Consider the following 16044-nt stretch of genomic DNA (forward strand, 5'->3'; position numbering starts at 1 on the left):
ATCTCGCGCTTTCACGCTTTTCCGACAGAGAGCTTTCACGACAGCTGTCAAGCAAGTCGCTCACAAACCACCAAATGCCCCTAACCACCCCGCCTACTCCTCCTACCTTTCGTGCACCTAAGGGTTCGTGCTATGCCCCGATGCTTTTACACACGCGAATATTCCAGTCGGTGAAGATCGACTGGATCTCTCTCGAGAGCGCGACTGTATTATCGAGGGATGCGAGTCGCGTGTCGATGGCATGCCTTCGTGGCTCCGAAAACGACGTAGCATGGCGATGAAATTCGAGAGCGATATTGGAAGCTTCGTATATATACTCCCACTCTATTGTGAATTTGCTCGGATATAGATACTTGCGATGATGAATGTGAGAAATATGTAACACGCCACTTTTAATATTATTTACCTTGTTTATATAAAAACTTTAGCATTCTACGCTGAAATTAATTCACACGTTTAATGTAATCGATAAGATTGCATGATCGTATGTCTCATCGCGAACTAAAATGAGAATAATTAGACGAATAAAATTGTTGGTTCGACGCTTTATATATTGTTATGCCCTTGGGAAGGCACGGGTAAATTTGGGATCGTTAGCCGATTGAGAACTAGGAAGTTCAAGGATGGTCAGGATATCCAGCTGGTTTGTTGTAGCCTCCCTTTAATTATTTTATACAAAAGCATATATTTTCACTGTTTACTATACAATAACTATTTAAGATTGAATAAAGGTTAATGTTAGTAATTTCCCGATATAAATTGATTGATAGTGATGACTGCCCGCCGCGTATTTGCGGTAGTCTCTTTTATTACCTCCTTTTCGATTGATTTTTTGGAGGGGATGTCCCTTAGCGACATGACCATATATGGTTGTGTCGCTCATTTCAAATGGTTAGGCCAAAATGCAAGCTAAGATATGGTTCGATTGAAATTTCTTGCATTTGCAGTGGTTCGATCTTCTTCGCGCTCGCATAGCCTCGGCGCGTGGCTCGTTTTGTCAGCATTTCGCGCTCGTAACATTATATGCCTTTCGCGATATCTCGCTATAGTCGGAAAGCGTATTAAAAAATACTTTAAATTAATAATATTTAAGATTAAGGATAATAATAATAGTTATAGCTAATTTTGAGCTACAACAATATCGACAAGAAACGTCATGGTGTTTGTATATCCAAAATTAATTATAAGACGTTTGAACACACGGCACGCGCCGTGTCCGGGCTCGCGAGACATTGCCGGGACGTTTACGTACGACTTGAGTCAACGAGCTTCTTTCAGGAAACATCAGCGACTCGCAATACATCACGTACATGACAAGTAAGTACAAACAATGCATGAGGGTTGTGGTGCGCGAGCGCGGGGGAAGCGGTTATCCGATGTTATCCGCGCGGCTAACATCTAGGGCGCCGCTCGCGCTCGCGCTCGCACACGTAAACTAACAAGTAACGAACGTGGACCCGTGTTGGCAAAAATACACTCTCCGTGCACGATGAGCGAACGAGGTCAGAAAAGAAGTGGACCTCGGGGCGCGCACGTAACATCGATCAGGCTCTCGGGATCGCGTTTCGAGACACGCGTTCGTATATACGGGCTCGTAAATCGGCCTGTTTTCGAGCACGAGCTACTCAATTTCGGTGAGAGCCGCCGGTATCTAAATTTCAAATTCGCTAATGTGTATTTTTGCCACACGATCCCGCGCTCTCTCTCTTTCTCTCTCTCCTTATCGTTTTCTCTACGTCTTTCTATCTGTCTGTCCCTCTCTTTCCCTGTTATCGGCCAGCTTTTCCCGGACGCTTTGAATTTCAAATTCCATGCGACCGCTATGTCGGCCGCCGCCGCCGCCGCGGCAACAACCGACTTTCGAGTGTTTCCACCCGCTTATGCGCTGTCATTTGTTTCCGTCGCCCTCCGACCTGGTATATACGTACAGACACAAACCGCGATCTACACGGCGCGGTATCTCTCGCGTCCCGCACTTTTATTTATGGCGCCACCCGGTATGTATCAGAATTGATTCTGTGATTTATTCCGCAGCCGATAGCGCGGGGGAGGGATCCGTTATATATAATAGGACGCGGGAAGGCGAATTTCGTAGACCTCGTTTCGATCATCATCTTTTCGCTTCGACGTTTGCGTGCGACGAAACGATTACGCTTCATAATTTCTCGCGTCTCTACTTTGGCGAAACTCTAGTCGACTCTATTCGCGCACGTACTCTCTCGTTCAACCCTCGTCGAGTAATAGTCGCCGAGTGAAATAACGGCTCACGCATAACGAGAAGCGAGAGCGCGAGATACCGTCTCCCTTCCGGAGAAAAATAACACACTCGAGCATTAAGCTAATGCGCCGCTTTAACGGCAATGTAACTCCGACGTTATCGTCGACTAATCTTCTGCCGGCAAATGTCTTTTAACGGTTCTTGCCGGTCTTCTTAATGCACGAGACTTTGCACCTAATTGCACGCTACGGCTCGACGATCGCGAAAGTTCCTCCGCGTTCCTCGCGCGAGCAACGACGGCAGCAAGAAAGTCCTCCCGCGACGGGGTGGTAAAGGGATGACGGGGGAGGGAGGGGAGGGCAGGGAGAGGGCACGACCCCCGGCTAATTGATGCGCAATTAACCGCGTTAAAACGCCAAGTGCTGATTAGGGCGCTACGTTTACCATCTACATCGCCCCGTGCTCGTCGCAGAGCGACCTACTAATCTATGCGCATACGTGACGCGGTGGTTTTTGCGTAAATTGAAAGTCGTCCCTGCCCTCTCATCGCTCGACAGGAGTGCACTCGACCGCCGAAATTCATCGAAGCATTACCCTTCATCTTATTCGACCCTCGACGCCGTTTATGAGTTTCTAAACGACAGCAAGTTGAAACGGGAAAGGTTTAGTGACGAAAATAAATTATTTCATGTAAAATCAAGTGTCACAACACAAGTGATTGGCTATTGAGTAAATGTAATATGTATAATAAAATGATAGAAAAATATATGAAGCAATATAAAAAAGAATTAATATTTCTTTTCTTTAATTGAATTATATTTTATTATACTATTTTATTTTATCGTATATATAAAGTGGAAGATTTTACAGAAGCTACATGCTGATATTATTGATATTAAGATCTCATTTACTTTTTATTTGATTATATTTTTATTATTATTGATATTAAGCCTCGCATTTATTTTTTATTTGATTATAAAACAGACATTTTAAGATAAATGATAAAATCGTATATTTAAATCAGATCACTCATAAATATCTCTTATAGGAAATTGATAAAATGATTATCAAGACTCAATTTTCACGTTTCAATATGATTTGAACATATGATATAAAGTGACATAAAAAGAAAGTCCCATTTTTGATAAACAAGCTCATGTGTTATTTCGAGATTGGATAATTCAAGAACGACCGCGACGGGATTTCGTGAATATTCACAAGTCCTCTGAATCGAAGAGACTCTCCCGTTGGAACTTTGATTATTCTTCCTGGGCATCACAAGAAGCATCGTCGTCGTCGTTGTCGTCGTCGTTGTCGTCGTTGTTGTCGTCGTCATCGTGGGGACACTCGGAGAAACGCGAGCGCGGCTAAGAAACGTTAATTGCACCGAAGACGTCGAGACGTTATCACGAGAACAGCCGCGGTGGCGCCGTCGCCAGCATCCGCGATTTTACAATGGACCAAAGGTGTGGTGGCGGTGAGTCGCGTTTGGTTGGTCGGATTTGCTGACGTCGGATCCGGCGCGGCTGCAATGGGGGAGTGTACCTACCTACTTATTTAGAATATTGCCGGCATACATCTGCATAAATTCAGCGCAGGCTCGTCGCCATTCGCATCGCGCAACCACACCAACCCCCGGACTTACATATCTCATAGCGGAGACGCTCTTACGACGAGGGTGAATAGTCGGTCGACACATGGGGGTTGTACTCCTCTCTCTCTCTCTCTCTCTCTTTCTCGTCTTCGTCCGATACCGTAGCCGCCATCAGCGTTTTGCCGCTCGTAAAGAAATCCCTTGTGAGGTTGCTTGAAAGCCTCCTCCTTCCCGAGAACGAGAGGTGCACGAGAGAGGGGAAAAAATAAAAATTCAAGGCGCGTCTCCGCGTCACGCGTTATAGACGTATCTTCGACGCGCGGGCGTGTATTATCGCGCGCGCTAGAGAAAGATTAAAGTATCCCGGCGAACGTGCTCGGTAACCGATGATCCATCCTCGATGGATGCGAACGCGCACATTCCCCCGTCATCCCCCTCCCCCCCGACACGTCATGGAAGGCGCGCACGAGAGAGAGACAGGACGGGAGATGGGTGGCGAGGTGTATAAATGAAAAAGAAACGACGTGAGACGTGGCGCGACGAGAGAGGCGGGAGAGACTCAACGGTAATATCTATATTACGCGAGATGCGCAAGTATATATATATATATATATGCGGGAATTACGCGAGCGCCGATGGGAACGCGGATACACGCGCGGCCCGTTCGCGCCGCAGGCTCCGTATACATATTCAAATTGAATTATACGCGCTACCAGACGCGTTGATTCGAAATCATTCGACGGCTTGGCATCTCCAAAACAAGCTAGTATCGCACCCCCTCCGCGCCCGTCAGCCGCCCGTCAGCCACCCCTCCCCTCCCCTTCACGCCCCGTGTGAGTTTCTACTCTGCAGGGCTGTCGTCCCCTCCATCCCTGACTAATGGAAATTCTCGGCGAGAAGTTGGTTAAACGCATTCGCTTTGCATACGTATCGAAGCGCCTATTTGCCGCATCATCTCGTGCATCACTTGCCCGAGCGATACTTGGATGCAAACGTTGTTTTTGTCGAAATTTGAAAGTCGCGCATTCGGTATACCAATTCGGTCGGTTTTCGTTTGGTCAGCGATAACGAAATGTAATTATGCTATTGGAATCACAGAGGTCGAAATTTGAATCTTTGTTTGATAATTAAAAAATTCTAAAAAAAAAAAAAGAAAAGAGAATACATCGCGTAGGAAAAAAAAATTGAAATAAAATGCAAGTAGTAAACGATTATTCGTTTGTTGTCGGTGATAAAACAAGTGAGCGTAAGAAAGAACGTTTAGTAGGAGCATATGTCAAGGCTCGTCGCGACTGTATTCATTTCTTCCTGCTGAAAGAAGTGAATAAATTAAGAAGGTACCTGGCGCGGGAAGAGTAACGAATCTTCCGTCTTGTCTTTTCGTGTCGCCATGGAAATTATTCTTTGTCTTCCCTCCCCTCCCCTCCCTCCCCTTCCCACCCCCATTACCGTTACTCGGCGCGCCTTTCCGCCATCGTTGTTTATCTCATTAAAGGAACGTGGAAAATGGATAATCCCCGGTTGACAAATCGCGCCTGGCGTCGACGGAGTCGGTTCTATGTTCGCTTCTTTCAGGAGCGTAACTTTATCGCTGGCGGAAAGAACGAACGGGAAGTGTCAGGCGGAAAGGGGTTTTAGAGTGCCCGCGACGCCAGGCGCGATGGATAGGAGAGAGTAACCTCCGAGAGGAAGCTCCGCTGTAATGGACGCTTTAATTCCATAGGAGAATAAATTGCAATTTTTCCGACCGTGCGACGTCCGCCGTGGAACCGCGAGAGCGACCGACCCCTCGTTAGCTGTACAAGCCGTGTCAAAAAAAATACCGTGATTCAATTGAAGGGTTATACACCGTCCTATATTAAAATCTTGAAACGATCAGTCGACGGAACGATATTTGGCGACTGATCAAATATAGGAGGCTACTATCTACTACTGCTTTTAATAAAAAAGAAACGTGTACGTAATTTTTTCGTATCTGGTCTAACGTTAATTTAATTAAAAGCGATGAAAATAAATAATCTCGAATGTGTTTTTTAAATTCGTGAAAATATTTTTAGCGTACATCTTTTTACGCCACGAAAGTTTGTTTTAGTCGATCTAGTTTCGAATTGTATGATAAGAAAAAATGAGATTGCATTATTCTTAAGAGAATTTGATCCAATTTTAGATATTCTATCCAAATTTAGATATTTTTCTACATTGATTTTGTACTTATACATAATTCATGCGCGAATAAATAAAATGTCGTTTGTATTTTTTAAATTAGCATTTATTTTTTATTTATTTGCGATAAATCGGTGTCATCAGGAATTATTTCATTGTGAAACTTTGATTAGCTCTCTATTATATATTCAGTATTTTCGTAACGAAAATTAGATCTCATACAAATTTCGATTGATATAATTAATACGTTTATCCTAAAATGCAAATCGGAAAGTATAAATGTATCGACTGTAAGAAAAACATCGACGTCGTATTTTTACTTCGTTTTATATAAATTTCTATTTAATTACATTTGCTTCGCTTCAATGTTTGTTTAAATAAACGCACATATTTTCTCATATTATATCAACAAAAGCGGCTGAAAATTTTCAATATTTTAACTCGAGCAGATTCCACTCAGCGTTGTTAACACATTATATTCGAGTAACGAGACACAAACTCGACCTTACGCCGCGCTCGACCTACCTATCTCTGCCAGCTTTGAAATGTGTACACGTCAGCACGCAGAAGAGCACCGCGTATGTGGATGGAAACCCATTTAAATTAAATTAATATTTGCCGTGTGGCCAAACGCGAAGGGAGGCAACGCGATCGCACGCATGGTCGAACAGAGAGAGAGAGAGAGAGAGAGAACGAGTCTGGGATTTCGATACCAAAATGCGAATAAGGCTGGCGCAATTATTTATGATAAACCTATACGCATTCGCGTATGTGCATTTGCCTAGCGCATTGTCAATCCGTACCTTTCCCCTCTCTATACGGCCGCCTCGCCTTTATACGTCGCCCTTCATCCCGCGAACATCATCGTTGGCTGATGCGACCTTATCGCGCGCACGTGTACATGTATTTATATATGTGTATATGTACACGCATATATAAATGGCCGCGTTTACAATCAACGCCGAGCGAGAGAGCCAGAGTGAGAGCGAGATAGCATCGGCGCGACGACCCTGCATCGGAAATTGCACACACGACGTATCGACCCGATGGACATGGACGGACGAAATTTCGAGCGACGTGGAATTCCCCGCGTCCTCTTTCGAATTTCGTCCTAGGTACGAAGCGAGCCCGAAATGACTCCCGATCCGTAATTACCGCCCCGCTTCGTTTCCATAAATGAGCCTTGCGTACGTTATGCCGCGTCGCGTTTACGTATTATTTAGGGGCCCGGGCGTATATATCAGAATCCGTTTAAATGCATCCCGTATTCGTTTCGCGATTCACCGCCACCAAAACTCGCCCTCGACAGCCCGCGGGAAACGCGTTAATGTAATTGCCGCGTATTTTCAGTAATATTTCTATAGCGATGCGCGCGAATCTTCGCTCTGAAAATCACGGCTTTAATACGTCGTATTTTGATATTAATTAGCGATAGTACGTATCGATTTCGCTCGGGTGTGCCATTCGGGGATTTACCACGTGACAAAATTCATTGAGGCATTATCAGCCCAACTCATCGGTCGAGCAATCGGTGCTCTATCATCTCTTTGATAATCAAAGATTCCGAATAAATTAATTATCACCATTCTGCTTTCGCAGAATTCTCTTTCTTTTTTATTTTTATTTTTTTTTTTTTTTGCGATGTCGCGAAGCATCGTTCTCAAACGCGCTAGCCTCGAATCGATTTTATAATACATTCGGTAGTCAGTAACGGGTAATGTTATTCAAATCACATGCAGATTGCACCGTTATCGGCTACTTTTTCAATTACAACGTGGCGGGCTATAAAATGTAATGCCGACACCGGGGGCGAAACTTTTTCTCCAAGTTATCTGAGCCCGTGCCGAATAGCTATAAACTTTAAGTATGAGATATTGCCCTTGTGCATTTTTATATACGGATCGCGATCGATTCGGGCCAAGTCGCGATTACGAGACGTGACGCTGTATCCAATAAGATTCGTGTCGGGCGTGCACAACCTACATATTCGGGACAGATAGATTTTCCAAAACATAGTTCTCACAGCTCGATCACATCTATATCCTCGATCACGCTAAATTTTAGTTTACGCGAAATAACTCTATTACACGACGAGGAACATTTATTCGCGTATTTATCGGGCATAGAATTTTATTAGCGCGGGTAACTTTTCGAGGATACGCAAGAATCGCCCTGAAAGAGTCTACATTCTACGCTACTATTTTCATTCCCGCTAAAGCATCTCCCCTCATCCGCGAAAAACGCTCCCTCGCTTCCCTCTCTTTCTCTCTAAAAGTGAGTCCGACATTCATTTCGCGAGATGCAACGGCGGAGTGCCTCGCTTTTCGCAATCTAATTTTCACCAACGTTTAATCTTTATGTACACTCTCCCGCTTGCGTGCAACCCAGCCGCGCGGAGTCTCTCAGGAAAGGATAGAGAGCGGCGCGTGTAAGCTTTTTCAATATTTTTCGAGCCGTGCTATTACTTCCGCCTTGACAACGCGCCTCTACATCTCTCTCTCTCTCCCTCGCATGCTTTTCTTTTATCGTTTCTGTCGAAATCACATTCATCGGTTTCCATTGCGTTTTTTTTTTTCATTGCCTCACTGAAAATGATTTATTCGCGGAAAGTAAATAGAATGGGAAATGAAACAACTTTGAATAGATAAATGTCAGCGGCTAAAGCAAATTAGTCTCCAAATATTCAGCGCATTTTCGCGCTCGCCCTCCAATTGGTTATATCAAAAATATATTGCGGAGTTAATTCGCCATAATTGTTCCGAAATTCATAAAGATTATGTCCCGTTACATTTGCGACATATATTTTCAGCTAACAGTCACATATGATAAATCAATTATTGGAATATAATAGGTTAATAGCCGTGCTAGAGATATAACTGTGGTCAATGAATGTACATGCGTCCACTAACTTCATTTCGATCTATTCAAATTAAACAGAAATTAGGCATTAATAATTACAGTTATTGCATGTGTAGAGACACATTTTATACAACCGTATGTACATAATTTATTTTTACTTGGAGTGTAGAGAGAAAGAGAGGGTATGGAGAGAGGCTGATTCAAATATCATTATCAGATTTCAGAATTATTACTGCGCAAGAGCTAATAATTGTAGTAATTACGATTTCGAAAAACGAAGCAAAATGGATGTAGCTGTAAATTACGCGAACAATTAAATTGAACAAATTGTTTATTGACATTGTTATATCTCCCGCAGGCTTTATTTACATCGCGTTTTGAATTGCTGACTAGAATGGAGAGGATGGCAGTAGAGTTTCTTCGTCAACGAACCCTTTTCCTATTTCTACTCTCTATCTCTCTGTTGTTTCCCCATTCATCGACTTTTAATGGAATCGAACAAACGGTCACTTTTAGCGACGGAAGATCGAAAACTGTTGCAGTTGCAAATGGATTCGCTGCCGCGTCGCAATTTATCTGGCATCGCTCTTCCGTACAAAGCCGAAGTTTTCGAAAACGATATTTCGTATAATACGCATTGTACATTTTTATTGATTTAACTATGCATAATTAAAGTTTTCATAAATACTCCGATACTCCATGGCAAGAATAAACAAAAAATGAAATTAACGCAGCTTTTCATCTTGCTTTATCACGAGTTATAATTCTGTTTATATTTATCGAGGTTTTTTCAATTATGATACAACCATTATCTACATATATATAAATAAATATTTGCGTGGCGCTTGAAAATTATATCGTAGGTTTACGAGATAAAATCGCAGCGAATTATATAAAAAAGCACGAGTGCGTAGCGAAAGCAGTAAGTCGCGGTCTTGTTGCATGCATATGTATAGGTATTTCGTGTGTAAGCAGCGACCACGGTCAACTAATGGACCTGTTACGAGCAATTCCGATAGAACGACAATTGCGTACGGTAGTACAATGCGTTCGTACGAGTAATTCCGAATGAGCAATTCGATCAAAAATTCCCGCGTTTCGCGCTCGTGCGCGTTGGCGGAATAATATTTAGCTTAAATTGCGCTCAACCGAAGCGTGCGTACGTGCGTGAAGCATGGCGGCATCCAAACTGCATTTGCAGGATTAGAGTAGGCGTATCTGTCAACTTGTGGCATCGCCGAGTCGCTTTTTTGCAAATTTAATTTTTTCATCGCGGAAACGACGAAACTATCGCTCACTTCTCAGCTACACCTTGTCTCCGTTTCCTTCGCAAGATAAATTTTATCTGCTTTTATAAAATCAGCTTATATATACTTACTTTAGGAAATTGCTTTGCTGTTGATTTATGATTTTATAATATAATTTATGATCATTTCTTTTACCTTTTTCTATTTTCATTACTTCACATTTATTTTTTTAATTGGACAAATTCTAAGTTTTTTAAGTTATGAAAATTATAGAGAGAAAGAGAAAGAGAATCACAGAAAATATTTTTATAACTTAAAACTTTATATATCCTCTTTATATATCCATGATGCATTTAATTCATTACTTTCTTTGAAAGTAAAAAGTCTTGCATGGATCAAAGGCATTTTAAAATTGTTATATTTTGCTAGATGTCGCATCAACATTTACCGCTGTTTTTCTTCAATACATTCTTCTCCTTTTAATGGCGGATAAAGAGTGCCACTTGATGATATGATATTTTATGACAGAATAGTCACCGTTTCAAAAACGCTGCAATAAAATGTCACGCGAGCCGCGAAATTCCGCAACTCTCCCAGAGTGATTGCGCTTCGGATTAAAAAGTTTTTTATTGCGTGCGATGCGCCCCGACGTCGTAAAAGTATGTCTAATGATCTAGAAAGAGGGAGATGCCGTAGCAAGTAGTAGAAGTCGAGTTTATCGCGTACCGGGACACCCGTAAACGTTCGTCGGACAGACATTTTTCGGTCGTGAAACGATCGTATAAACGCCAGCATTAGCCCGGCAGCGTCGAGATAAACATTCTTTGGGCATCTCTCAGCTGGAAAATCACATTTTATTATTATCCATTAGTCTCGTCGTGGGATAGGCGATAAAATCGGTGCATCGAAACAATCAACAACCGACGTTGGATAATGTTTGGCTATAAAAAGATAAGATTGAAAATTCTTATCGACGCTTGTCCATTTTCTCGCAAAGTATGTGCTTCATTTATTTTTATTCAAACTCTCAACTTGCGAAAAGAATGCTTATAGATGACGCATCGATTTCTCCCCTTATAGTCGGCACGATCGCGAAGTTCCGAGACCAATTTAATACGGCGACCCGGTAGTCCCGCTCTAGATAGCGCAGTACCTTTCCCAGGGTGATTCTCTTTTACGTTTTCTCTCTCTCTCTCTCTCTCTCTCTCTCTCTCTCTGTCTCTCCTTCTCTTTCTCTCCGAGAAGGAGAGACATTCGGAGCGAAGCCGCGGCGTAGGTCTGACAAAGGAGAGCGTCACATCCATCCATCTTGCACCGGCCGTCTCTTTATTCCCGGGGTTAAAAGCGTAGCAGCGAAGGCAGTTTGGACTTGCCGCCGCACTAAATCCACTAATTTCGGTCACCGACTTCTGGCCCAGTGCATTCGTGCAGCCGCCGCCGCCGCCGCCGCCGCGTTCGTCGTGCGATCGATGATGGGAGAGATACGTCGCTTTTGCCCGACGAGTATAAATTCTCGCGAGCGCAATCAGATCAGATTTTTAACGTTAATTTGTAGAAGGCTAGCGAGCGTCCGCTCAGGAACCCAATACAATTATCAGCAACGTTATTCTCGGCGTTTTAATTCTTTTACGAGAGATGCGCGCGCGAATTCCTCGCTCTCAAATCCCGGAATATATTCTGCTTTTCTCGATGCGGTGATCAAGCTCTGACCATTTTTGCATATCAAGATTTTTTTCCCGGCTACCGGCACAAAGCTCAACACTCGACGCACCGCGATACGTCATCCCTTTACATTTTACCTAAAATCTACGAAAGCCGTTTTAAATGATGGAAAGTAGACTAATGACCCGAATTGCGAGAAGACTAATTACCTTAGCGGAACCGACGTAGAAAGAAAATATCTGCGTAACCGAGGTCCGCAATTTTCCTTTGCAAATTAACGTTTTCCATTCCGGCCGAGCAAGCGAGCGTAACTTTGAACTTTTTACTTAAATTTTAATACGAGAAACGCTAAAACGCATAATATTCATGAACGAAAGTTGTATATGATTTTCTGCTACTTTGCGATTTTTTATTGCAAAATTACATGATTTTCGGTGCAAATGAATTATATCATTCTTTTTGTTACATATAAATATAATTTCATATTTTCTGCTTGTTAACTTTTCAAATAAATATTAATATTTTACATGATTTTATCTTACTGTTAATACAGTTCTCTGTATAAATCTCTCTCTCTCTCTCTCTCTCTCTCCCTCTCTCTCATTACTACGCATAATTTAATAACTCTTCATTACATACGCGAAGTGAAATTGAAGATTGATATAAAAAAGCTGCAAAAAAAAGAAAAAAATTGCTAAAAATTATTTTCTATTATCTTTTAAGCTGTACGTAATGTATCTAAAACATTTCATTATGAAAAATTGGAAGTAATTACCATTTATGAAAACTTTACATATATTTAAAAAGAAAATAAATTTTTAATTAATAAATATTAACTAAAAAGAGACACGCAGCCTTTTTTATGTCCAATTCTCCACTGACGGAAAAGAAAAAAAATTATTTTTTTACGAAATACGCAATGAAGTGACGAAGCCTCAAAATAAAACTCATAAAGCAGTCTTGCCGCGTGACCATTATACGATATAGGGATAAGCGATAATTCTATTGTGAGCCGAGTCTAATCAGAGAATCCCGTGTGATCTTTTGTTCGCAGGTCCGCCGACGATCCTGGTGAAGCCGCAGTCGCAGCAGGTGAAGGCAGGTGGAATAGCGAGTTTCTACTGCACTGCGGAAGGAGCACCGCCGCCGCAGATACACTGGCGAAAGAACGGCAAGAGAATTTCACGTAAGTCTCTGTGTTTTCGCGAAATTCTCTCTTTCTTTCTTTCTTACCCTGTCTGCATCGTTCGCGAAAGTACGTGAAAATATTTTCTAGCTCGAGTTACTAAGATAATAATTTTTCAAAAATGTTTTCACGCATAAACGTTTTGGCTAATCCGCGAAATAAATGTATCCGAGCAATCACAGATGGGTTATTCACATTCGCAGACGACTCGCTAATCCAACGAGGAATATTCGATGAGATAATGGCTAGCCATCGCTTGTAACATATCCTGGACGGACAATTGGCGCGAGGTGAGCGCGAACGGTTGGGGGAGGATAGGCGATAACAGGGGCGGGCCACCCGCTCACGAAATTTATACAGACGCGCGATCCAATTCCCATTCAATATATCTCGGGCCGCGGAATTGGATACGAGAGAGGACACACATACCCCCTTTTATTAGATTCCGCAACGGCGCAATTTTCGATCTTATATACCCGTGTGAATCGTCCGCCCGTTGCCGCCATCGCCGATCATTTTTGCGCGTGCTCTCGATCGCGCCGCGGTATTTTCTCTCGCCTTTTATGACGGGAGTATTCCTTTTTACGGGGCGCATACGTCCGTACCCTCAATCTTTCGTCTTATATCGACAGAATCCCAGTCTCGCTACGGGGTGCACCAGTATGAAAATGGTGCTTTACTGCGGATCGAACCTGTCAAGCCAGGACGCGATAATACCGTCTACGAGTGCGTAGCTGAGAACGGAGTCGGTGACGCTGTTTCGGCCGAGGCGACACTCACCGGTTACGAAGGTAAGTGCCATTATATTATCGTTTATCTGCATCTTATTGGGTACCGAAGTCGTCTACAGACGACTTTCCGAGTTTCGAGGTCGTTAATTGGGACTGTACGTCTTCAAAATTTATTTTGAATTTATTATTCTATTTTTTTTTTTTTGCATTTTTTGATTAAATATCGAATATTATTAATGCGATTCAAACGTTTCTTTTCAACGATTTTACTTATAAAATTAATCATAAATTCAATTTTTCAATCATTCTTTTCTTACACGCACAAATCTGTCTCTTGTTTCCTTAAAAATCTGCGAATGTATATTGATCTATTCGAAAGTTATATAAGAAGTTTTGCAATATGCCAAAGTTTGCAAAGTAGATATATTACATCGAAGAATATATTAGAATACGCGTTGTTATTACAATAATTGTGATTACGTCTGTAAACAAAGCAAGCACATAGATAATAGAATCCTCTGCAAGCATGAAAGCATGCAGCAAGGATTTTCCAAAAATAAATAAAATGTAACAATTTTCATGCTACGAAAGCCGCGAAGAGATGCATCACTCAACCTTGTCGTGTAAAATTTTGCTTTTACGATGGCACCGCGTGAAAGAAGGAAGAGAGCATCGTTATTTCGAAACTACATGCCTGAGCATAATTTTCGTCAGCAAGCTCGCGCTCAAAAGGACTACGTTATACGGTATGGCGGAAAGTTCTAGTTTTATCCTTCTGGTAGAGAAGGATAGTAGCGGTGCCGAGGAGGAACATACGGTTTTGTATTTTATAACAAAGTCACTTGCCTTGGGAACAGTTTTCCCGGGCGATACCGCGTAATAACTATTAGCGCTATCGGGGACGTCGCGTTGCGTTGTTTAATATTTAAAGGAAGCTTCCGGGACAGCTGCCACCGTTTGGTAATGTTTGAAGCTTTAAGCTTTCTGCATCCCGCACTGTGTAGTTTGACTGCGTCGTACGGATAACGGCTTCGAAACTGATTAGTGATTTAAACCTCGCTTAAATGTACGTTAAGTCTGCTGACGTGGATGGGTGCATTATTTATTTGTTATTTGTATTCTTGAATCGACAATCTCGCGCGTTGTGACGCTCGACTACATCATTTCTTAATTGCTGTCTCTTAAACTAAAATTTTTAAATTTTTCAGCCACGTTAATATATTAATACTTGAATATTAAAACGTACATTACAATATTTGCCAAACTTTGATCGCCTAATTACATCAATAAATAGCGAGGTGAACCTTTTTGAATTTAAACAGAAACTTTCTTTTCCTGCTTTCTTAATTATGCAGTATTTATACGGGCAGCTTTAATGGTGTCCACTCTTTGGCGACCAGGTGGTAGACGTAATAAGAAAAGGAAAAAAAAACGCGGCACCGCTAAAGAGTGAAAAACCGTTTACTCTTTTCTCGGAGGAGAATCTCTTAAAGTTTCGCGAAACGTTTTAACTGGCTTGTGGCCAGTTTAATAATGCGATTCTAATTTCGTCCCGTGAATATCTTTGCTCATGCTTCCCGCAATGGAAGAGAGAAGAAAAGCATTCGACTCTTCCTGTTGTAGCGTTTTCCAGTTTTCTTTATTCCGACTTGTTTTCGTTTATCGATGGTGCCAAGCCAGGATGATCCAATATGCGCGTCCAACTTTTTTTTTCGACCTCGATTGTCGGACATTTCCTATCAATGCTGTTCGCATCCGGCGACCCGCTTCCTCGTAAATCATGGATATTCACTTGATTCTCCAAAATCTCCGCCATGATTTCAATTTATTTGTTATAAAGTTGATTCTCTGGCCAGATGAGCGTGTTCCCATGGGCGCAATAATAAACGCGCGCGTGCGCGGGCCACCATGAAATCAGTATTCGTCAAATTGATCGTTGGTTGAATCGTCAGTTTTTCGCCGTGCCGTTTTATTCGCGTCTCTATTTTATTTGCGGATCATTAATGCGAGCCGACCGAGAGAGCGAGTTTTCTGATGAATGAAAATAATTTCAGCGCGAGCGTCTCACAAAGCAAAATGCATTCCATGTCGATTGCGCGGCATCATTTGCTCCGTGGTTTCTACTTGCGCTAAGAATAATTCAAGCTCTTACCCTAGTCTAGACGTGAAAAAGATTTTTTTTTTAAAAGGAAAAAACTTTTGACAAAACACATAATTAATTTCGCCTATGTATTCTTGAATTAAAGGCCAAATTGAAGTTGCGCGCTATGAAAAGAGGTGATCGCCGAGCATGTTCGCTAATTGCACGCTAAAACGCAAGAGCTAAGCACGTATTTTTTCGTTGAAAGTTTCAACCGACTAATCGCTCACTTTCGGCAATGTGT

At 42.2% G+C, this 16044-nt stretch overlaps 1 protein-coding gene across 1 annotated transcript in view; it reads left to right on the top strand.

The window, feature by feature from the left end:
* Positions 1–16044, top strand: part of LOC126858563 (tyrosine-protein phosphatase Lar-like) — a 273630-nt gene that overhangs the window by 144007 nt on the left and 113579 nt on the right. Inside the window, 2 exon segments of the mRNA XM_050608989.1 lie at positions 12798–12929; positions 13562–13720. Coding sequence (XP_050464946.1) covers positions 12798–12929; positions 13562–13720 — 291 coding nt within the window.

Source organism: Cataglyphis hispanica, chromosome 26 (genome assembly GCF_021464435.1).
Source record: "Cataglyphis hispanica isolate Lineage 1 chromosome 26, ULB_Chis1_1.0, whole genome shotgun sequence".
Taxonomy (NCBI): domain Eukaryota; kingdom Metazoa; phylum Arthropoda; class Insecta; order Hymenoptera; family Formicidae; genus Cataglyphis; species Cataglyphis hispanica.